Source organism: Archocentrus centrarchus, chromosome 22, assembly GCF_007364275.1.
Source record: "Archocentrus centrarchus isolate MPI-CPG fArcCen1 chromosome 22, fArcCen1, whole genome shotgun sequence".
NCBI lineage: Eukaryota > Metazoa > Chordata > Actinopteri > Cichliformes > Cichlidae > Archocentrus > Archocentrus centrarchus.
In genome coordinates this window covers 26907276-26930819 of record NC_044367.1, presented here as the reverse complement: position 1 = coordinate 26930819, position 23544 = coordinate 26907276, and the positions used below count along the sequence as shown (strand labels likewise).

At 43.2% G+C, this 23544-nt stretch overlaps 1 protein-coding gene across 7 annotated transcripts in view; it reads left to right on the top strand.

The window, feature by feature from the left end:
* The window catches only part of LOC115772186 (apoptosis-stimulating of p53 protein 1-like), a 52813-nt gene that overhangs the window by 8659 nt on the left and 20610 nt on the right, over positions 1-23544 (top strand). For 3 of the 7 annotated variants that reach the window (XM_030718201.1, XM_030718200.1, XM_030718202.1), the window contains exons 2-4: positions 8885-9032; positions 10938-11045; positions 13528-13592. In XM_030718201.1, the coding sequence (XP_030574061.1) occupies positions 8885-9032; positions 10938-11045; positions 13528-13592 (321 nt within the window). Of the gene's footprint in view, positions 1-2094; positions 2236-8884; positions 9033-10937; positions 11046-13527; positions 13593-15267; positions 15398-20682; positions 20901-23544 lie in introns of those variants that run through there. The other 4 variants (XM_030718206.1, XM_030718205.1, XM_030718207.1 and 1 more) reach the window with 3 other exon arrangements.

The window sequence follows — 23544 nt, the reverse complement described above, 5'->3', positions numbered from 1 at the left end:
ACACCACAGATATTCTCATATTCAGAAGATATTTGTGCTTTTGCAGCTTTTTTGTTTATTATGAGGGAGATTCGTGTTGGTGTCTTACACTTTTTTCTTTGCACTTTACAGTAATTGCCAATGAAATATTACACCCTCTGGTCACTTTATTAGGTACACCTTGCTAGTACCGGGTTGGATCCCCTTTTTCCTTTAGAACAGCCTCAGTTTTTCGTGGCACAGATTCAACAAGGAGAACTTGGTCCATGATGGCATCACACAGTTGCTGCAGATTTGTCAGCTACATGTGAATGTCCCGTTCCACCCAAAGGTTCTCTATTGGACTGAAACCTGGTGACTGTGGAGGCCATCTGAGAACAGTGAACTCATGATGAAGGATGTGACCTTTGTGACGTGATGTGTTATCCTGCTGGAAGCAGCCATCAGGAGATGGGTATGCTGTGGTCATAGAGCTGGATGTGGTCAGCAGCAATACTCAGGTGGAGTTTAAATGATGCTCAGTTGGTACTAAAGGGCCCAAAGCGTGTCAAGAAACACTACTGGCAGTCTGAACAGCTGATACAAGGCAGGATAGATCAAAATGCTTTCAAGTTGATTATTCAAAATTTTGACCCCCCATCTGAATGTCTGAATGTTCAGCAGGTCATCTTGACCCTGTCTGCATGCCTAAGTGCACTGAGCTGGTGCCATATGATTAGCAGATTAGATATTTGTGTTAACAAGAGGTTGAATAAGTGTACTTAACAAAGTGGCCGATCTTTTGATTGTTTCCTGTTTTACTTTGGACGTTGGTTTTCTCATGTGTCGTGTTGTGGTGTTTACTTCATGTCTCTGTTCCTTGTCTCTCCTGTCCTGATTGCCTGCCCTTCTTTTCTACCTGTGCCCTGTTCCTACCTGTGACTTGTTTTCTAATCAGCTCGCTGTGTATACCTGAGGCTTTGGCCTCCTCTGTCCTCCTGCCTGCTGATGCCTGTGACCCAGACATCAGCCTCAGTGCACTGAGTTGAATCCCTAAAAAGCATCTAGAGGCCAGAGGAAGCTGCAGGAGGAACCATAAGGGAGCATGCACAGGTCGATCCTTTGCAGTGTGATGCACAGCTCGAATATATAAACCGTGGAGGGAGGAGGACTTTTCTAGACCCTTGTCTCTGCACTGCTTCTGTGTGCGACTTTAAAAAAATAGGTTCGGTACCTGTCACATTGCACCATGTTGTGAATTTAATTAAAAGTGGCCCTTGATATAAAACACATCATCAACACTGTAACATCTGAGACTCTGAAATCCAGCTGTGATTTGTCTAAAAGGAACCTCGCTGTGATGCAGCGGTGCCAAACATCATCCTCACTTTAAGACGAGGCTCCAAAGTGAGGATGTCTCGAATCCTCCCTGCTCGTATTTCTTCGTCGTCTTCTCCGCCCACATGAGAGACTAAGACACGAGGAAAGTCGAGGCTCTGCAGTTTGAGAAATGGGGGGGGGGTACCTTTCACGCTCTTTGTTGGATCATCTCTTTTCCTTCTCGAGTGCACCATCTATGCTCCTGTGCTTCATGTCCCCTGCACCCACCTGCTTGCTTTGTGGTGTTTTGTATTTTTATCGTCACCTTTATCTGACTGTGGTTAACAGAGTTAAAGCTCTCGTCTGTATTTGGGTCCCTTTGAACAACTAAAACTTCTCCAGCGCTGACGACCTGAAGCTGGTGAGGAAACGAGTCCTTTTTAAATGATGATTTTTTTTACAGTCAAACCTTTGACTCAGTCGCTGACAATAAAAATAGAGCCACCCCCATCGTGCCAGATGTATGATTAACATATAACTATATCAGCCCCAGCTCATGGTCTACTCCCACTAACAGCCAGTGACCAGCCTCCCTTTCTTATATCTCACCCCCCCCCTTATATTTACTGAAAGCCGACTCCTTCCCTCCTCCCTCACTGACACCCTCTCTCATATTTGTGTTCCCTGCTCCACATACATTTCAAACACTCTCACCTACAAAGACACCACTTTCTCTGTCTGACACCACCAATTATATCTCCCTCACATACGCACACATGCGCGCACACACGTGCACACACACTGCCGCGTGTGCTTTCGCTCGATGATTTTCCAATGAGGCGTTTTTTGGGGCTGGTGCTGGAGCGGCTGGTGCTTCTGTCTGAAAACTTCAAACTGAGTAATTGCAGGAAACAGAAGAAGAAGAAGAAGCTCAAAACCAGGAAAAGCAAACACTGGGTGAGTGGGTGACAGAACAGCTTTGCTTTTTATTTTTACATTTCCTTCTCGCTCTAATAAGATGAAGTCACCTGTGTGTATTTGGGGTTTTTGTGGCTCTTTTTGTTGGGAAAGCTGGGAGGAGTTTACTGTACTTTACTTCTAGGCCCTGATTGAAGGAATCAGGGTAACTCACTGTTTTAAAATGCCTCTGAGTGACTAATAAACTGAGCGCTGATCGTTTCCTGCAGACACTATTATGGGCTGTTTGTCACCCGGGCTCACTCTTCCTCTATCTGACTGTTTTTTCCTTCTCTTAGGCCGAAAATAGCCCGAGTCACTCCATTCAGCCCCGCAGGCATTTCAGGAACTACAACTCAATCTGCCTCTGTGTATGTGTGTGTGTGTGTGTGTGTATGTGTGTGTGTGTGTGTGTGTGTGTGTGTGTGGTGTGTGTGTGTGTGGGGGGGTCACATACACAGTCACTGATAGCTGGGAAGAAATTATTACTCAGAGTTCATTATGTTCAAATTATCAGTAAGAATTAGAACAAGTGGTTTTCGTGCTGTATACGGTGCTTTTTCAGGTTCTCAGTTACTGTGTTTGGGTTCCTGAGGCTCTCATTCCTGTTCTTCTCTCTGTGGTTTTCCTGCTAATGGGAATTCTGTGTGTTGGTTCCTGTTTAACTTTATTGTTGTTCATATGCTGCCTGTCAGTTGTGTGGTTTTGGTTTTTGGTCTGACTCTCAGGGAAGGCACCAAAGGTCTGTGAACATAATAGAGTTCAAGTTAAAACATAAAGATGAGCCTGTGTGTATCGTAGCCTCAGTCTCCTGCTCTTAGCTGGCAGGAGGGGCGCCCTGTGTGCTCTTCTGCTGCTGCAGCCCATCTGCTTCTGCATATCTCGGTTGTAACAAGTCGTTATTCGACTTGCTGTTGTTTCCCTCTCAGCTCGAAGCAGTCTGGCCGTTCTCCCCTGACCTCTGGAACAACGAGGCATGTTGGCTGTAGCGCAGGAGGTAGAGCAGGTCACCTACTGATCTGAAGGTCGGTGGTTTGATTCCTGGCTGCTCTGGGCTGTGTGCCAAAGTATTCTTGGGCAAGATACTGAACCCCAAGTTGCTCTCAAATGCAAGCGTTGGAGTGTGAATGTTAGATTATAAAAAAAAAGCACTTAGCTTGGATACTCATGGAAGTGCTTTGTGTGCTCAGAGTAGAAAAGCACTATATAAGCACTAGTCCACCTGGAGGATGTTTTCTCTTTCTCAGCCCGTTCCCTGTAAACCACAGAGAAATACTCAGATCAACTCATCCGGCACGACAACCGTGCCACATTTCAAGTCACTTAAATCAGCTTTCTTCCCCAATCTGATGCTCAGTGTGAACTTCAGCAGGTTGTCATGACATTGCCTACATGCCCAAATGCATTAAGGTGCTGCCATCTGATTGGCTGATTGCTTCAGCTTGATACTATAATAATATTTTTAAGACAACATGATACTGAAGGACAAAAAGTTCATCCCAGACAAACTGTAAAATAAAACTGGGGATGCAGGAATTATGTGAGGACAGTATGTTAGATGGGGCAGAATTTGGAGGTAAAAAGCTTTTTATTGTATGTTGTCAGCTTGTGTTTGTATGCGCTTCTCATAATAACCCAGAAGAACCTTTTGGAAAGTTTAATGCAAGAATCAGTGAAGTGCAAGTCAGTGTTTGTTTTGTTCTCAGCCATTCGTGCCCGAACCTTTACATTTAATACAGCCGATTAACATTTAATAACAGGCTACGGAGGCCCCGAGAGCTCAGCTTAACCCTCGTGTAACCAGCAAATAAAATGATCAGTTGGGGTCATTTGAGACCTCTTTTATATTTATGGTTTTCAATCATTTTATGCAAAAAGGAGGTTTAAGAAAACCACACAGGCTTGCCTTTTGTTTAATAATCACTCAGTAATGTCCTTCATTTGCTCCTCTGGATCCTCTAGATGTGTAATATTTAAACATTTCCTGCAGAAACTTTTACAATTTTTAGATTGCTGAAACATGTTAGATTCAACTCATTGTGCACACAAGGCACACAACGAAACGATGGTCCCAGATCACTCATCCAGGGACGAGCATCTGCGGTCATGCAGCCAGAGACCGGCGCTACCGTTAGGCAATGTGGTTTAAGTGTTTTGCCCAAGGACACAGCGCAGGGAGAGGGGCTCGAACCTGCAACCTTCCGGCTGCAAGGCGAGCGCCTACCCACTGCTCCACTGCCACTAAGATCTGAAATGTGTCAAAATGAGATGCCCGATTCCCAACAAATTACAATAAAATGAAAGCCTGTGCGGATTATTAAATGGAGGCCAAATCCTGTGAAAAGAACAAACTATGAAAATTTGTAGAAGAAACTGATTGGAAAATTCATGCTGTGAGATATTTTATCACAGGGGCACATATAAATAAATGTGTGATCCCACTCAGTTATTTGAAGGTTAAGGAAACTAATGAAGTCAGAATGAAGCATTATTTTTTTGGCTTTTTTCCCTAAGAGAGACAACAGTTTGTGGTGTCACAGTAACCCAGACTAATCTGTGGTCTGTGATTTACATACAGTAGTTATTTGTCAAATACGCGCTGCATTCATCTTAACCTGCTTTGGCTGCGTGTTTTATTAAATCACTTAAAGGAGATGATATTTATTATTATTATTATAAAGAGTCATTTTATCTGTGCCGACACCCTGTGAGTGTAACAAATGATGTTTCTGAGCACTTGAAAAAACAATTTCAGCGCTTCTGAGGCCACGATTAGCCTACTTTAAATGATTTGTGGATGAGTAAAAAGCCCTGCTGTGTTTGCAGGGTTTAAGGGTGTGTGTGTGTGTGTGTGTGTGTGTGTGTCTAATCCAAGCTTTAGAGACTGTCCCTGCGCTGTCTGCATGCAGCCAGAGATTACTTGACATGATCTGGGACAGGTGTATAGAATATTGCAGATTAGTGTACAGAGTATATTGTGTGTGTGTGTGTGTGTGTCTGTGTGTGAGAGATAGAGAGAGAGGGAAAAGTAGCCCTGAGATTAAAAAGTGTATCTGTATCTGTGAGTGCTGTGATGTGTCGATGCGCATCATATCCCAGATTACCCTAAATTTATCTTCTGACTCCCGACTATCTGGTGTGTGACATCACCAGTGACATCACTGACGGTAACACAGGATGTCCTTTTCTGATTGGCATTTTAATCTTTTGGCTGCAGAATTTAGAGGATTTGATAACAGAATTATTGAGAGAGGGATCGTGTACCCCAGGTAAGGTTTAAAATCATAAAGTGCTTTTTCCAGATATGTTAGCGATAATAAACTGACAGTAAAATGAGATGTTTTAGTGTGCATTACATTAATACAATTGCAATACTATAATTTACACTTCTACTCTAAAGACCTGAAACTTTTATATTTAAAGAGAATTTTATTTTATTTGGTTCTCACCTGGAAAAGGGTGGAGTGCCCACTCCAAGTGGAGGAGTTCAAGTATCTTAGGGTCTTGTTCATGGGTAAGGAGGTGGCAGGAGATTGACAGACTGGTGTAGCAGTAGTGAGGATGCTGTGCCGATCTGTTGGTATACAAGCAGCAGGAATGAGCTTCCTCCAGAGTGTTTGGTTTCTCCCTGAGACTGAGGAGAGGAGCTCAGGGTAGAGCTGCTGCTACTCCACGTGGAGGAGGTGGTTCATTTAACCAGGGTGCCTCCTGGATGCCTCCTAAGTGAGGCAACTCCAATGACAGGTCCCATCAAAAGTCTCTCCAAGGTTCTGGGATGGGGGACCAGGCTGGCATGGGCACAAATAACAATCTCTGTTTTTTTTCTCATTCAACTGGAGAAAATTGTCTGACGTCCAGGATTTTATGCAATTCAAACAAAACTTTAGAAACACACTGAGGTTTAAAAGTGATATAAAGCTGAATATCATCAGCATAACAATGATAAAAAAAAATGTCAGTAAATGTTCTTAAAAGCTGATATAAAGGAAGTAAATACAAAGAAAATAAAATGGAGCCAACAACAAAACGCTGTGGAACACCATGTGATTAGATGTAGCAACAAAAACACTTCTATGAGTGAGGTATGAAGAAAAACCACGCAAGTGTTGTACCAGATGTGCCCTCCCAGTGCTTCTGCCTCTGGATGAGTAGCTTTTATTACTAGAACTGCAGACTTCCCTGAATCCCTGCAAATCAACCAATCATTTGAGTCTCTGAGGAGAGCAGACTGAGTAGAGTGGCCTATCAAGGATGTTAAATTCCTCCAAGAGTCTGCTGTGCAACTACCTGTTCTAAGACTTTCACAATAAAAGGGAGTTTTGAGATGGGCCTAATACTGCTAAACACTGATGGGTCTAGATGATGTTTTTTCAACAAAGGGTGAATAAAAGCATTTTAAAATGATCTGAGCCCTGCCCTGAAATCAATGAGCAGTTAATTATTGATAGCACAGATGGCCCAACAGCATGAAAGGCAGCCTTTAATAGTGCTGACGGCATGACATCCAAGCAACATGAAGTAGTATTCATACTATCAAGCAGCTTAGAAAGATGACTAAGAGATGCTGGTGTGAAGCTACTGAGAATCATATGCTGAGCATCCAGAGGACAGCAACCATGTTAATACAAAACAGGAGAAAATTTTCACAATCATCAAAATTGTAACAGCTGGTTTGGCAGGTGAGATGATCCTGCTGACAGTATCAAGTAGTAATTTGGTTCTATTAAAGCCAGCTTTGTAAAATAGGCAGCCGTGGCCTCTTTGATCATGTTAACAGTAATTAATCTTTAAAGTGAAGATGGTGGACATGGGGCCTTTTCTACAAATACAAATATCCAAGGGAGCGCCAGCCTTGATTTGATGCGTTTAACCTCGTCTAGAACTTCCAGTGTTTGTAAAAATAAACAGTCATCATCCGCTGTTAGAATTCATTTAAAAGCAGCTGAAAATTTGCCTGCAGAGTTGATTTAAGATATGAGAGTAGACAACACGGTGAGCACAGGTTGAATTAATATTAAGAAACAAATTCAATGAAGCACAACAATGATCTGAAAGTAAAATCTCCTCAACACAGGTATCCAAAATATTTATGCCCAGACTAGAAAACGGGTGAAGAGTGCCTTCTGTTATGTGTAGGACCAGAGACATGCTGTGTGGGGTTCTTTAATAAAATTCCCTGCAGAGAGATCATAGTCATCATTAATATGAATATTTAAAGGAGGTCTGGGTGTCTCTGCTTAGACTGCTGCCCCCACTACACAGACCTGGATAAGCAGGGATGGATGGATGGATGCATGGATGCATGGATGGATTGATGGATGCATGGATGGATGGATGGATGGATGCATGGATGCATGGATGGATGGATGCATGGATGGATGGATGGATGCATGGATGGATGCATGGATGCATGGATGATGGATGCATGGATGGATGGATGGATGCATGGATGGATGGATGCATGGATGCATGAATGGATGGATGCATGGATGCATGGATGGATGGATGCATGGATGGATGGATGGATGCATGAATGGATGGATGCATGGATGGATGGATGGATGCATGGATGGATGGATGGATGGATGCATGGATGGATGGATGGATGGATGGATGGATGGATGGATGGATGCATGGATGGATGGATGGATGGATGGATGCATGGATGCATGGATGGATGGATGCATGGATGGATGGATGCATGGATGGATGCATGCATGGATGGATGCATGGATGGATGGATGCATGCATGGATGGATGGATGGATGGATGCATGGATGCATGGATGGATGTATGGATGCATGGATGGATGGATGGATGGATGGATGGATGGATGCATGGATGGATGGATGCATGGATGGATGGATGCATGGATGGATGGATGGATGGATGGATGGGGCTGTGTTAGCCATGTTCATAGAGAGAACCGTCTGTGTGTGTTAGTCTGTATACAAGCAGCTGTAAAGAGGCAGTCTTTACTGGGCCAAAAAGTTAAAAGGACGTCCATAAAAATCAGACAAGCAAACTGAACAAAGTGTCATCGAAGGCAAAAAAAAACTGAGAACAGAATCATAACAATATAAATATTAATGCGGAGTACAAAGAGAGTCTGGCACAGAAAGAGGTGGAGACATGTGCTGAACTCAGAGAGAAGAATAATTGAACACTGGCAGGAAGCACACGAGGGGCTGAAGCAGAGGCCCTGAAAGAGAAGCGTGAAAATGAAACAATAAACAGACAGAAAATGACAACAAAGTCAAACCATAACCCACGATTCAAAGCGAGACCTCGTAGTGTTCGCTTTGTGAGGTGTGATGAGACAGATAAACGTCTTTATCGTGTTTCAGTAGCTGCTGAACAAAGTCTGCTTCTTGGTCACCTTCTTACCATCCAACATTCATCCTGTTATATACTGATGTTTTAAAGCTGCATTTTCTATATAAAACAAACCTTTGATTTGAATGTCACAGTTGACTCTCACTTTATCTGCCTACTGACTTAAGTTTGATCAAGTATTTAATTGACCAGCATTTGGAGGGTAGTGATCTGATTCCAGCCAGTTTCCTATCGATCATAGGAAACAATCTTACTGAGTTTGGGTGTCCATATAAAATAATATAATAATACCATTTTTTTTCTTTGGCTGCAGGTGATCCTGACGGTTTACCTCAATGACACCCAGCAGATGCTAACCGAGGTCCCGGTCACTCCAGCAACCAGAGTTATTGATGTGGTCGAGTACTGCAAAGAGGCCGGTGAGGGGGAGTGTCACCTAGCTGAAGTATGGAATGGGCACGGTGAGTCCGTTCATGGGCTGATGATGCTTATTGATCAGAAGTCACTTAAGGAAAGCAGCACATGTTATAAATGCAAGACATTAACTTCACGAAAACCATAAAGCGGACACGTTGAATGCATTATTCAGCAGCTGCAGATTTACACATGGAGCTTAAAAGTGGCTTCACTGCTCCAGCATCAGTATGCAGCCCTTTAATCTTCTTAAAATCAAACTGTTTTCTGTCATATCTCCTGTTCCGGTGATGAATGCTCAGATTAAACACGGCTAAAGTTTCAAATAATGAGAACAAGTAAGGCCTGAGAGCTGAAGGCTTCAGACTGCTTTTACGCTCCGTTTCAGTCAGTTTGCAGGAAACAGAATGATGTTAAAGAGTGCAGAAATCCTTAATATATCCCTATCATATCAGTTCTTCTGTTTGTGAGGAGCAGCCAATCAGAACACAGTCAGCTGAGAGGCTTTAAGCTGACTTCGCAAAGAGGTTGATGAGCTCATGCAGCACATGGGCAGTCCCGCTGTCACTGATGTGTTTTCAGTATTAAAAATATAAATTCATGCAGCTGTAAGAATCATGCATTCATTTATTTTCCTGCACATAAGCACTGCTGTTAATGCATTTTCCTGTTATTATTTTTTTTACTGTGAAACCCAACATAAGAAAATATTTGTATTTCAGTCCTAGTGAGTAGTTTTTCTAGTTTTGTATGGAGAAAAACATCTGACATTTACAGGATCAGTAAGAAAACCTGATACAACTTAGAAATCAGCCGAGACAAGACGGGAATATTTAACCAGGTAAAGAAAGAAATCATCAGCAACAGGATATTACATCAAGAAAATCAGCTGAACAGGAGTGGACTGCTCTCACGGTGCCTGCGTCTCCTCATGCATGCACACATAAATCAGAGTCCAGCTCATATAATCACTATTAAGAGTCTGCCTTTGGAGGATCGGAGTATTTGCATGATTGTAATCTACCATTAAATCACTTGCTGTGAAGCTAATTATAAACCGAGTCAGACCTACAGTATGTTGCAGCATCAGCTTGTGAACTCAATAGCGTGCTAAGTGCCCCCAGTTTACTATATGAATAGACCAGCTCAGCTCATTCAGACACTGCATCCATTAAAGCGTGGCCCACATTCATTCAGTCATAGCTGTGGACGCAGTGATCCACATACAGTAACAGCTGTGTGTTTGTGTAGCTCTGCGATGTGACTGAGCGGTCAGACAGGCTATAAATGGCTCTAATACTACACCATGTCTTAGTGAGCGGCTGCGTAAAGCAGCACATAATAGATGGTGGCATAAATTGTGTGGTGAGTGCTGGTGCGTGACAACAGGCCGTGCCTCAAGGGCACAGCTGGCTTACTTCACTGTGAAAATATTGATTCTGCTTTTTTTTTTTCTGGTTTAATTTTTCCACACTGACATTTGCAAAAAGGGTAAAAATAAAAGCTTAAAGCTCCTCTTCATTCAGAATGAGGTTCTGTCTCTGTACACGATAATATATATTATATATATATAATATATAAATATTATTGTGGTAGTTCATGCATATCATGTTTTTATGATGTGCATCCAATTATTCTCTTATCAGGAGCTTCTGCTGAGTTTGTAAAAGATGGAAATTCTACAGTATCATAATTTTATAGACATTTTTCAGAAATTGCTTCAAAAGGAGGCTGAGATATGACATCAGACTGAAACTAATAAGTATAAATAAAGGGTTCAGATTATACAACTGTAGCCAACACGTGTTGATCTGATAAAAATGGAACATTGTAAATGTGCTGAATGGAACAATTATGAATGATCTTTTTCTAGCTCTATTCCACAATAATGTGATGTTCTGTAGTTTGTGGGATCCTTGTCAAATGTTTTCTCACCCTGCGTCTGTTCTCAGAGCGAGTTCTCCCTCAGGAGTTGTTATTGTTGGAGCTCCTTCAGCAGTGGGGAGCCAGGAGGCCCGAGGTCAGCTTCTACCTCAGACACTGCCCTTCCTGGACACAAGGTACAGTAAAACAAATACACATACGCAACCCTCCAAACGTATAAAACTCTGAAGCAAATCCCTTTATTTTTGCTGTAGACCGAAAACATTTGGGTTTGACATTAAAAGATGAATATGAGACAGAAGATCAACCTCTCAGCTTTTATTTCCAGGTACTGTAATAAAGCAAAAATAAAGGGACTGGCCTCCTCACTGTTCCAGGACTTTTGGAGGGGAGTGTGCATCGATTAAAGCTTTCAGTGAAAACTTAAGAGTTAATATTCATCTGTTGGCCGTCAAGAAACATTTAAAAAAGTAATGATTTGGGGGTATTAAAGAGAATGTGGGAATAATGCAATCCTGGTGTGTATGAGGTTTAGAGGTGAGTTCAGGGACTCGGTCAGTAATTAGCCTGATAAGATGATTAGAGTTACATAATGGCGGGGGGGGGGGGGGGGGGGGGGGTGTGTGAATGCTGCTGAAACGATATTCTGCCAAAACAACTCTTTGATGTGATGAAGAAACCAGGCAGGCTGAATGACCTGTTTTCCCCCGGTAAACTTCTTCATCAATGAATGAGCGACTGTGTAACATTTGATGAGCGTTACTGGCTAAAGCACTCAGCACCAAGTGTGCACTGGTGCTGGTGTGTTTTTATGGCTGTGTGTGTGCTGCTCTCTGCAGGGACAGGACAGCCTCACCACCTGCTGGTCCCCGTCTTACCCCTCAGTCATTAAAAGTATAATTATCATTCATCAGAATCTCATTATTATCATCTGTTAGCGAGCTGTTTAGTTTTTCAGAATAATGAATTAATCACCGCTCTTTTTGTCATCTCGGCTGAGCCTGTTAAAGTGTCTGTTTGGGTTTTTAACGTATTTAAATGACCCCTGTTCTCTTCCATCACAGTTCATATGCCTGCAGATCTGTGGGAACATTAGCAGCTCATTTGGTCTGCTGCAGTGGAGTGCTTCTCCCTGTGGGCTTCTTGTTTCTACAGTTCAGATGTGGTTTTGAATTGTTGGTACGTGCAGCTGCAGAAAGACTAACAGCGTCTGTGTTTGTAAGGGATGGGCTTGCTGGTGCAGCCCCCCCTGCGGCAGCCAAACTGTCCTCGCACTTCTGCTGCCAGCTTGTGTTTGGCTCTGCACCTAACACAATAAAACAGCTTCTTAAATGAGCCAATTGCTCTCCAAGGACCAGAGCATCACATTACCCTAATGCATTACCTGCTCCAAGGCCAATTTAACTTCATCTACCCTCGGTGCCTTATTGAAGGTGCCTGTGATGAGTTTGCACCTCCTATAGGAGGACATCACTTTCCATCATGGAGGCTTCTGTGATGAATCTACATTACTCTCTTTCACCCCAAAATTGTGGGTCCTTTAGTGGGGAGCAAACTGATGTTACTGGAGCGGAGCAGAGGTCATTAGTTAGAGATAACGTGGTCCATAGTACAAAAGATGGCTGTGGCCCACGTGGGCTTCATTTCCTGCTTTTTGGCCTTCTTGTTTGTTTTTTTATTATTGTTATATCCCACACCATAGGCCTTTCTGTGTGGAGTTTGCATGTCTGTGTGGGTTTTCTCTGGTTTTCTCCCACAGTTCAAAGACATGCACTTAGTCGGGTTAGGTTATAGTGATTGGAAATTGCCGGTAGGTGTGAATGGTTGCCTGTCTTTCTGTGTTGGCTGGCGACCTGCAAAGGGTGTTCCCCGCCTCTTGCCCCATGACAGCTGGGATAGGCTCCTCCATGTGGTTCAGCATCAGGGTAGGATGCCTCAGGAAACCCTCCGGGGTGAAGTGTTTGGGTATGTCAGCTGGGCACGAGGGCCTGGGGCTGACCCAGGATAATCTGGAGTGATTATATTTTTATATCACTGGATTCGGAGTGCCTCACACCAGAAGCATTAGAGGAAGTGGCTGGGAGGTCTGGGCATCTCTTCTTAGACTGCTTCCCCTGTGATAAGTGTCATGGATGGATTTATGGATGGATGTCCCACTGTGAAAACCACCGTGTGGAGTACACGGTGTATGAATATTCTCTCAATTGATGCTGAACTAAAATTTTAACTGCTTATTGAATGGGGAGTGCTGCTGTGAGTGCTTTATTGACTGGAGGTGGAACCTGGAGCTGTCTGGGATTAGCCCAGATTGAACCTGTCTCGTCTTAGTAGATTTAAAATGAATGGCGCAATTTAAAGATTAGAAACAGAGAGAAATGCAGAACTGCATGAATAAAGTATCAAGTTCTTTTTATATATTAGGGAAATTGCACATGCAGTGTAAGGGAAAATGCAGATTTTCACATCCTAAGGCAGATGCTGTCCATTTATCCTCGTGATAAGGCACACACACAGTTCAGTGGGTAATTAAGGCCGAGGCTCTATGTGTGTCAGTCACATGTCTGCCAGGTCACAGGGCTCAACGCACCCAGATCCAGTTTTAATGTGCTCTTTCAATATCACTGCTCACATTTCTTTTCATTGTTCATTTATGTGCAGGAGGTCAGCAGCCTTTGGAGCAGAGCTGGACCACAGCGGCAACAACAGAGAGCGCTAATGACAAGGTTGGCGCACACACACACACACACACACACACACACACACACACACACACACACACACACACACACACACACACACACACGCCACACTCTGGGATTCTCTCCATCTCTCTGATGCTCCACGTTAAGTTCAGTTCAGTAAAATTTCATATGTTGGCTCTAAAAGTTCAAGATCACGGCTCAGTGAAGAGCTGCAGGACCCAGCTGAAGCTGAGGCACCTCGCTCAGTGCCGGTTATGACTTGTTTACCTTTTACTCTGAATAACAGACAGCCGTGTCAGGCCACTAATTAAAGGTTAGTTTTCATTTACTTTGTTTTGTCTGAGTCCTGCATTTGGCTCCTGCTTCCTACTACAAACTGAGCCAAGAGCAAAGACGGGAAAAGGAGATAAATGCTAGCCTGGTTCTATATACAGGTAAAATATTCTAGCACAGAGGTGTCAAATATACAGCCCGGGGGGTCAGAAGGTCAACTGGATATCTTTGCGAGTGTGAAAATTGCAGCTGATTCTTTAATACCTTCAGTTTTTAATAAGTTGAAATTGATTTTGTGCTTTTGTAGATCCACTGTGATCTGCAGATATAATAAGACATGCTGTTGATATTTATCTCGTTTTGCAACAGGATGGTTCACTAAAACAAAGTTAGGTTTTTATGCAGTTATTTTTTTACAGCTCTGGCCCGCCTGAGATCATAAATGTGGCCGATTAACCAAAGTGGGTTCCAGCAATCTAACCAGGCCTGTTTGTACAGCACACTTTAGTCTTTCATGCACTGAACAAGTGAGATACAGTAAGTGCTAATTAGTGAGTTTCATGGCTGGATTTGGTCATACCCTCTGTTTCCCTCTGCTTCCAAAAATGTAGCTTTAATATATTTGCAGCTCTTGGTTGTGATGTTCAGCAGACTTCAAAAATAAAGTGAAAGAAACAACAACAGGACAAAGGTGTTCGCCTCTTAAACATTACTTAAAAGCATTTCAGGAATACAAAATCAACCCTGCAGCCGCTGTGAAGTAATTGTACGAGTGTGTCTTTGTGAGGCGGAGTTCCCACATGTACGGCACAATGCATGTGTACATCTGTGTGTATGTATTTGTCTGTGTGTGCAGTGTAGCGGATTAGGTGGCGGATTAGCGGCAGTGATGATTGGACTGTTCTACCAGGAAGAACCCTGCGGGCACACAAACACAGTATACCCGCCATAGAGGCTCACTGTGTAATTGTTGTGTAATTACTGTGTAATTGCTGTTTATAAATTCACAAAGAGTAAAAAAGGGCAATTAGTCTTCTGTCACCAGCCTGAGTCACTCCTTTAGCTAACCATGTTTTGCTTTGCCAGCGTGCCTTATCCTGTTATCTTGAGGTCATACAGTAAAAAGGGCAGCTGACCTCATGTTTGCTGCTTTAAATTTGTCACTAACAGCTATTTTCAGCTATTTTTTACCCATTGTGTTTCACCCCAAACTGCACATTTGCTTTGTGTATCTGGGTTAGGCCTCGGTTAGCCAGTCACCGTCTGTTTGTGTGTCTGTGTGTGTGAATTTGTGTTGGTCAGTCTGCTGGATGGTCAGCCAGTGTGTGTGTGTGTGTGTGTGGGTCAGTCAGTGAAGGTAGGATTAGCTCGGTCCCATGACATAACCAGGCTAAGAGGATTGCTAGTGAGCCAAACAGCTCCTCCTCCCTCTTCTCCTCGTCCTTTCACCTCACACACTCCTTCACACTTTTAAGGTCTTCGTCTTTCTTCGTCCTCATCGTTCACATTTGCTCTAAAACAAAAAGATCAGAGGCAGAAACAAGACTGTGGGGGTGAGTTTTGGGACTCTTTCCTTTATGTGTTTGTACGTGTGTGTCCTTGAAGCTACGTTCATGTGGTGTGTGTGTGTGTGTGTGTGTGTGTTTGCCTTCTACTTTTTTGACCTTCTCACATCAGCTGAAACAATAGAATAACTGAACTATGCAGGAGTGAATCTGAAGGTGACTTTGAGCGAGTGAATGTGCAGCAGCGTGCTTTCTTTCCTCCTTAAACTTCTGAAAGACTCTCTGAGCCTGTTTGCACTCAGACACGTCGGCTGAGCTTTACGAGCAGTTTGTCTCTGTGTCGGGGTGGAGTCGTTGGCCCTGTCTCTGAGTGTGCGTGTCACACAATCAGAGCAGTGTGGGTTACATCTCGTGAAAACAGGGCGTGGCTTCTTGTTGCTTGACCGTGTTATTTTGCCTGTGTGTCTGTGTGTGGGTGCATGTGTCAGCCTCACTTTGGGTTTTGGAAGCATGTCTCCAAGTCAGGGTGTAGCTGTTGGCGCTGTGTAATCATATCCAAAAGGACTCACTTACTTACGCACACAAACGCACACCAGATGCTGCTTCTCGCCGCAGAATGATGTAAAGATGACAGTGATGACAATCATGGATGACGATCAGCGCGTAGTAGTTTTTAGGTTTGTTATTCACTAATTACAGTAATTCATCTTCTGCTTTAGTGACTCCAACAATCCAGGATAAGTCAGTATCCCCTGTTTTCTTTAAAAAGCAGACCAGACATGTCATTGTCCTACAAAAGAGCACAAATACATGAGCTCAAAGAGCAGCGTAGTAATCATCAGAAAGATAAGAAAAGTCTAGCATTTAGCTTCAGAGTGAAATAAGTCAGCATCTTCCATGCAGACTATGGGCAACTGTAGCAATCAACCAGCAACCAAAGCAGTTGCGAGGAGGTTTTTGGTGCAGTGGTTGATTCCACCTGGCCAGCAGCCTCCGGTTTGGGAATGCACATTTTTCCCCAGCAGCCTTTGGTTCCCGGGAGTCGCCGACCAGTTTGTAGGCCTGTGTGACCGAAGCCTTAAACCGCTGCACTACGGAGCCATGAGTCCAAAAAAGTAATTAATGGAGACTTAACTGTAAACTCAAGAAGTTTTTAAATATAAAGTCTGTTTGCTGGCAGCACATGATGACCTATTAGCATCCACTGAGTTGGTCAGAACCGAGCTGGTTAAAGAAGCATTTCTCTTTTTTAGGGGCAGGGAAGAACTTTGATTGATGGAGCTGGCTGGGACATGCATCGTGTTGTTATGCTTCTATTTTAGAGAAAAAAGTCACAGGTGTGCAGAGTCCCTCTGACACTTTTGGCTTGTATCTAAGTGCTGTATGTTGCTGGCTAACAGCAGGATATTATATGCTGACATTTAAATTTTTTATGCTAACACTACCTGTATCAGGGAGCCTTCTGTGCTGTCTGTGCTGCACTTTGAAGGAGTGACACATAAACCTTTATATTGTTATATTTCACTTCATTGTGTTTATGTGGTGCCTGTTCCAAAACAGTCATCTCAAAGTGCTTTAAGTCATAAGAAGTCAGGAGGAAGAACGGCCAACAGAACCAGGCTCAGGGAGGGGCAACCATCAGGTGACCATCTGGGGGGTGGGGGTGCTTTATGGGAAGTAGCAGCATAACTGAGGTATAGTTAAAGATCACCTAATCCAGCCCTAACTATAGGCTGTACCTGCTGATCTGAGGACTGCTGTTTCAGTGGTTCAAGTTTGGCATTTTGGGTTTTTTTAAACTGAATCTGTGGATCCCATTCATGTTCACAGAGTAGCGACTAGTCGATTAGAAGATGGTTATGTTAGTAAAGCTTCTTGGTAGCTGAATATGTTTCTTGTTACAGAAGAATCTAACTCAGTTGCTCAGTAGTTTTCCCATCCCAGCACGCCCTGTTCTAAAACTTCACCCTTGACTTCAGTAACCACGAGGACTGTCACACACTTTGAGTTAACGCGCAGAATCCAGTTTGCTGATCCTGTTGTGTGTAACTCAACCCCATCCAGCTGCATGTGGGAGCGCTGCTGAGGGATGTGTTAAGAAGTCAGGTGTGTCTGTGTGCTCTTGACTAAACACGCATGTCAAGGGTTGTGTTGATTTAAATTAAGATGAAAGCTTTCAAAATCTTAGGTCAGGGACGTCCGCAGACTTGAATCGCCCCCTCTGGCGTGAGTGAGACCAGGTGCCGCTGCGATAAAGCTTTTCTGCGCTCTTCTAATAAATGAAATGCCATTAACTGCTTTGCCCAAGGACGCAGTCTGGTCACACGATGGACGAGCTATCTGGTGATGCTCAAAGATGAGATCTTTCCACCAGGCCACCCTGCTGTGTGAGTGTTGGTTACTGAAGCTGCTCTGATAACTCAGTTATCAGTTTCCCCCTTTGTTCCGGCCGGGGCTTCAGGAATGTCTCAAGGCTGTTATTGTAGATTTAGAGAAATATTTTTACTGAATGTGCACAGCAGATGGGCAGGGGATGGGTTTTATTACTGGAGAGACCTGTGATCAGATCAGTGTGTGTGTTTGTATGCATAACTTTGAGAACTGTTGGGAAAGGCAGTGCGCACACACTAAGAAGGTCAAATATCTCCGTGTGCTTCAGATTATAGCCACGCCCGCACCGTCAGAAAGTCGTTTACAGCTGAACAACCTGCAGCGTTCCCGGGATCGTCTGACACAAAATATTACCATCCAAGCCTCAAAGAACCCCAACAAAACTGTGTGTCAGGAGACTGACAACTGAGCACAGCAGGTGAGCAGCCACATGAAAACCTGGATCACTCCCTTTACTGAAGGAAAGATGGATGAGCACGTCAGAAGCTTCAGAGTTGCCCTCAGATCGCTGTTATCCACCTGGATTATACTTGAGGAAGCAGCGCCGCTGTCTGTTAGGTGTCCAGGCCACAAATAGCCCTTTTCCAATCTAGAAATGGTTCCACACACACCAAAAAGAAGTTGTGTTCCAGCAGGACGCCACAAAATTGCTGGGCCCAAAGTCGGATCCACTGATGTCAACGGCTATGATAGCAGCAGCTGCACCCTATTCATCAGATTCAGCCTACAGATTATCCGTCCTGATTTTCATCTAATGTAAGTTGATTAACTCAAACTTCTACTGGTAAATATTTTGTTCTCAATATTCCCTAAGTGTGGGCTGATTCTGAGAGGCACTGAGACAGAACTGGCTCTGCAAAGTGTTGGTGGGAAAGACTTTCTACGGCCAAAACATGGATCCTGCAGTCAAATAAAGCACCGGCTCACCTCCATCCAAAAGCAGCTTCAACATATGGATCTTATAGCATGTAAAAATCCTTATGTAGTATCCAGAACATTGTATTTCAAAAGTATTGAAGATCATTATTGAAGTGTTCGTTACACTTTTTTACCATTTACTGAAATGTTTGCTTTCAGCTCAACATTTCAAGTCTCCTTGTGATTGCTTTGGTCACTAGCAGGTTGCTGCAGTCACCTGTAGTTTGCATGCAGGACATTGACTCCTCTGCAAACACTCTGCACACACACACACACACACACACACACACACACACACACACACACACACACACACACACACACACACACACACACACACACACCCAAGCAGCAGTAAAACAGATAAACGGGCGACGCAAACCTCATGCAGAGATCATTCGCCTTCAAAAAGCATTGTGTATACACACTATAAAAGACATAAAAAGCAGCAATGCTGCAACAAAAAGATTTTGAATTTATTTAATGTTTAGCTTTATCAATAGTAATAGTAATACACTTAACCTCCTGTTATTTTCCTTAAACTTACCCAACTGAAATCAGCGTCCTGTGAAAGCTGTCGTCTTCTTTAAGTTGCCGCAGGCTGGACTCATTGATGGCATTTTGGTAACCCACTGCCCATCTGCTGACTCAGCCTCTGGGGTAACAGCCAGTTCTTTGGTGTTTCCATTGCAGGCTGCAGACACTGGGGTCAGGATTTCCATTTCCTTGTATTTACTTTATTTCCAAGTATTTACAAAAAGACTCCTAAATGATCAGTTTTCACCCAGAGAGCTTTCAGTTGACTTTGATCATCTCTTCTGTTACTTCGGCTAATAAGAGGACATGTTTTTAGTTAAGTTTGCAAAAGAAAATCCAGATTTGTGATGATTAAACAGTTAAAAGTAACATTATCTGTGCTTTCTGTTGAGAATTGTGCAAAGTCATCACACCTAAAAGATTAAATGTCACCACGGAGAACGAGAGCGATTTTATTGGCAAAATAGATGCTGGCTCTAATTTCCCCTAACAAGAGTTTTGATGTCTTTGATGCTGTTTCATGAGACATCCATTATAAAGAAACAGCATTCACATCCTAAAGTAAAACTCATTAAAATTGATCTTATTAGTTGTGTATAGTCTGCATTGTCCAGCAAATACACATGGCCCACTCACACCCGCAGAGCTCTGCAACCAGAACAGGAGGAATGACAAAAAAGATATCTGATGTGTGAAAAGTGAAAACGTGTGATGCAGCATTTAAGTCACATGTCACTATGTGTGTGTTGCAGACAGCAAGACGGAGAAAGAGAGGACGAAAATATGACGCAGCAGCAGTCAGCTGTTAACTGTGGAGCGCGCTTGTGTGTGTCACGCGTACTACCACAGCCATTAATCATCTTCATCCTCCTTATAAAACACATCTGGAGCATGAGGCAGAGGTTGATGAGAGCAGCTAGTGCCCCATCAGGCTGTGGTGCAGTGATTTTCCTTCTGAGAGAAAGTAGGAGAAAGAAAAAAGGGAGGTGTGAGAGGGGAGAGAGAGAGAGATGTCGCTGCAGCAAAAAGCCAGCAGCAGAGAGATGACAAGGACTGAGAGAAAGAGAGAGATGAAAGATGCAGATATGGACAAAGATGGGCCTTAATAAGGAGGGGGAGAAGTGAAGGAGTGGTGAGGATAAATAGATGAAGAGAAAGGTGGAGGTTAAAGAGACTGGAGGAGGTAAAAACTGAGAACAGTATCAGAAAAAAGAGGGTGATATAGAAAGGTAACACAATGGGAAAAGGTACTGATTTATCTTTCTCTCTTTTTGTACCAGTTTGTATGTTTTCATATTTGCTGTGGTAGTTGAAAGCAGTGCCACATCAGTGGGATTTACTCTCTGTTAAACGTCACATGAGAGCACACTAATAATCGAGAGTTTTTATGAGAGAGAGAAAGGAGGAGGAGGGAGTGCGGACCGAGCGACAGGAGGAGAGGGAGTGTCGTAAATCTCAGCGCATCACCAGGCGGACGAGAAGGAAAGTTGTGATAAGGATCGCTCTCATTTCCTCCTCTTTAAACGGTTCTCGTTCGAGCCCCCGGCAGCGCTTTTCTATCTGAAACCATTAAGGTCCGGCGTGTGTGTGAGGCGCTGAAAGGATGGAGTGGAATGAGGTGGATTTGGTGCAGGAATTTACTGTCGAAGGACAATGCAGCAAAATTAAAGTCCGCTCCTGCAGGATCACATGGGACAGCCTGCAGGTAAATACAGCACAGCGGGATGCTGGTAGAAACTGCATGTTAATGCCGGTGGGGGGGCTCGCAGCAGCGCAGTCTGCAGGATGTATTACAGTGTGTTAACAGCACGAGCAGCAGGACGCTGTGGTTGAGTGTCAGGTGAACTGTTAACTTTCCTGTAGCTGGAATGCATGCTCTCATTTGAATCAGCAGAAAGCTTTTTCGCTGGCAGGAAATCCCAGGAAAACAGTCCCACACACTGCTGTGACTGACAAGTGATCCTCAGCCTGACCAATGACGATCTTGCAGATGGAGGTTTTTAAACTGAGGAAGTCAGCAAAACCGCGCAGGGTGTTTACAGTGCAATACGTATCATGTTGGCTTTTCAGAAACTAATTATTTTCAGATCTTTGCAGCTTTTTATAGATGCTTCTGGAACATATTTGCGATAGCTCCAAAAATGTGAGAACTGCTGATGCATTGCAGGGTCTGTCTTTAGCACAACTTCAAATGACGCGCACATGTAGTCCTGAGCAAACACAGATAAAACAAAAGAAACAAAACAGTTACACATATCTTTTCTTGCTTAAAGTTAAAATAGCAGCATTCAGCTCTCTGCTGTGATTGAGAGCAGACGCAGAAAAAGATGACAAATCAGACACTGCAGAAAAATGAGCAGAATATCCAGCTAACCTCCTCCTCATACCTGCTCCGAAAGATCCTTCCTGCTGGTTGTAGTGGGATTGTTTTTAGAAGTGATGCATGAAGCATGCTTAAGTATGCTGGAAAACAATTTTAGTGGGCTCAATATGTGTCAGGTGATCATCCAGGTAACTGACTGGCTGCATCCACACTGGAAGTAAGTCGCTCATCGTGCATCGCTTTGGAGCTGACCAACGTAACCCACTAATATATTTACTACCAGGTCATATGACCATCAGTGGTGTCTGGCGCTCTCGTTGGTAGGTGCTTTAGTCGCTCACCTGGAAGGTGAGAGAAGTTCATCTCGGGCTCCGCCCACATGGCGTCACCAGCAGTTATCTTGCCTGCTGTTGCTTCAGTTAAACTCTGGCACACTTGTTGGAGCTCCCAATGCTTCTGCAACAACAACTGCCTTCTTGAAGCTTAACTGAAAATCAGTGTTAACTAATTCATAAATGAATAAGGAGTGTGAAAGGCCAGCATGTCACCGCTTCCAAAAATGGCCCAAATTAAACCAAAAAAAATGCAGAAAACCACAAATTTCACTGCGATCTGCTAGAAAGAGACGGAGCCTGCACTACGAGGGAGAGGAAAAACACAGAAAAGAACAGTGGATTAAAATGTGGACAGAAAAAGATGGAAGCACAGTTTTGAGTACAGGCCACCTGGTCAGTGGGGAGGTGAGAATATCGGGCTCAGGCAAACAGTTTGCATGATTATGTAATCATAAAAACTCCTGTAATTCTTGCTGCTTGAATACCCTCAGCTTGTAGTTCCAGCTATAAACTGTATCCATCTAAAAAGGATGATATCAGACTGAAAGTGCTTAAAAATATGAGAAATCTTAACATTGATTTGATTAACAGTCATTTGGTGCTATATAAATAAAACTGAATAGATTGGCTCCGGAATTAATAATGTATCAATTTACAGCAGCAGTCAAAACTCATTGTTTTCTCATATCTCAGTAACACAGCACTGTCTCCTTTATGATGACAGCACAGGCTCTGAGTATAGCAGCAGGAGATCAGTTTGTATCTGCAGACTCTTCATAATGCACATCAAAATGAGGATCTGCAGGATCCCAAAGGTCAGCAGTTAGCTAATGATATGTGACACCACTGATGGGAAAACCTGTGTAATGTGCATAATGTCACTGTCTAAAACATGATGTATTATGCCAGAATATGTGTGCATTATGTTTTATGTAGACTTATGTAAGTCAGCCTGGAGAAACTGATGTTGTCTATAGCACAGCGTGGCTGACAAGGTCATTAATCACTAATAATGATATTTAGCAAAGTGCTACTGCTGCCAGAGTGAGAGCTTCCACCCTGAGTAGTTAAACGGCCAGTGATTTTAATTTATTTCGCTGATTTCATATCTTGTGCCATAACCCAAGGGCGCTGTTCAGGGTAATGGAGTTTTTCATCAGCGCCTCCCTGAGTCATGGCGCTAAAGTCTCCGCTGAGATATGAATACTTTTTCAGGCATTTAACAAAATTGACAGCGGCCTCAGTCCTCTGCTACCATAATTAAAACTTTGTTAACTATTTCTGTCATCACTAAAACTGAAATTTGATTAAAGATAAAATTATGTTTATGCCACTCAGTCCTTAATCCAAGACCTGTTAAAACCCGGTAAGAACTCTCCACAGATGTAGCTCTCACAGAGCACAGAACTGCACAGTGTTCAGATAAAGAGACTGACTGAAGATTTTTCAAACGTTTTTTCTGTTATTTTATTTTTAAAGAGACATCTGGCAAAAACCTGCAATGATCTCAGAACTTGCATGAGTAAAAATGATTTTAGTCTACATAATGTAGATGAACTGCCCCTTTAAAACTTATGTTACTGACTTGTAGACTGTGTATAAAAGATGTGATGTCACCCAGCAGCAGTGTGACTGGTGGTTTCTGAAACCTCGAGCTGAGCGTTTTTGTCCCTCACCAATCAGATGACTTA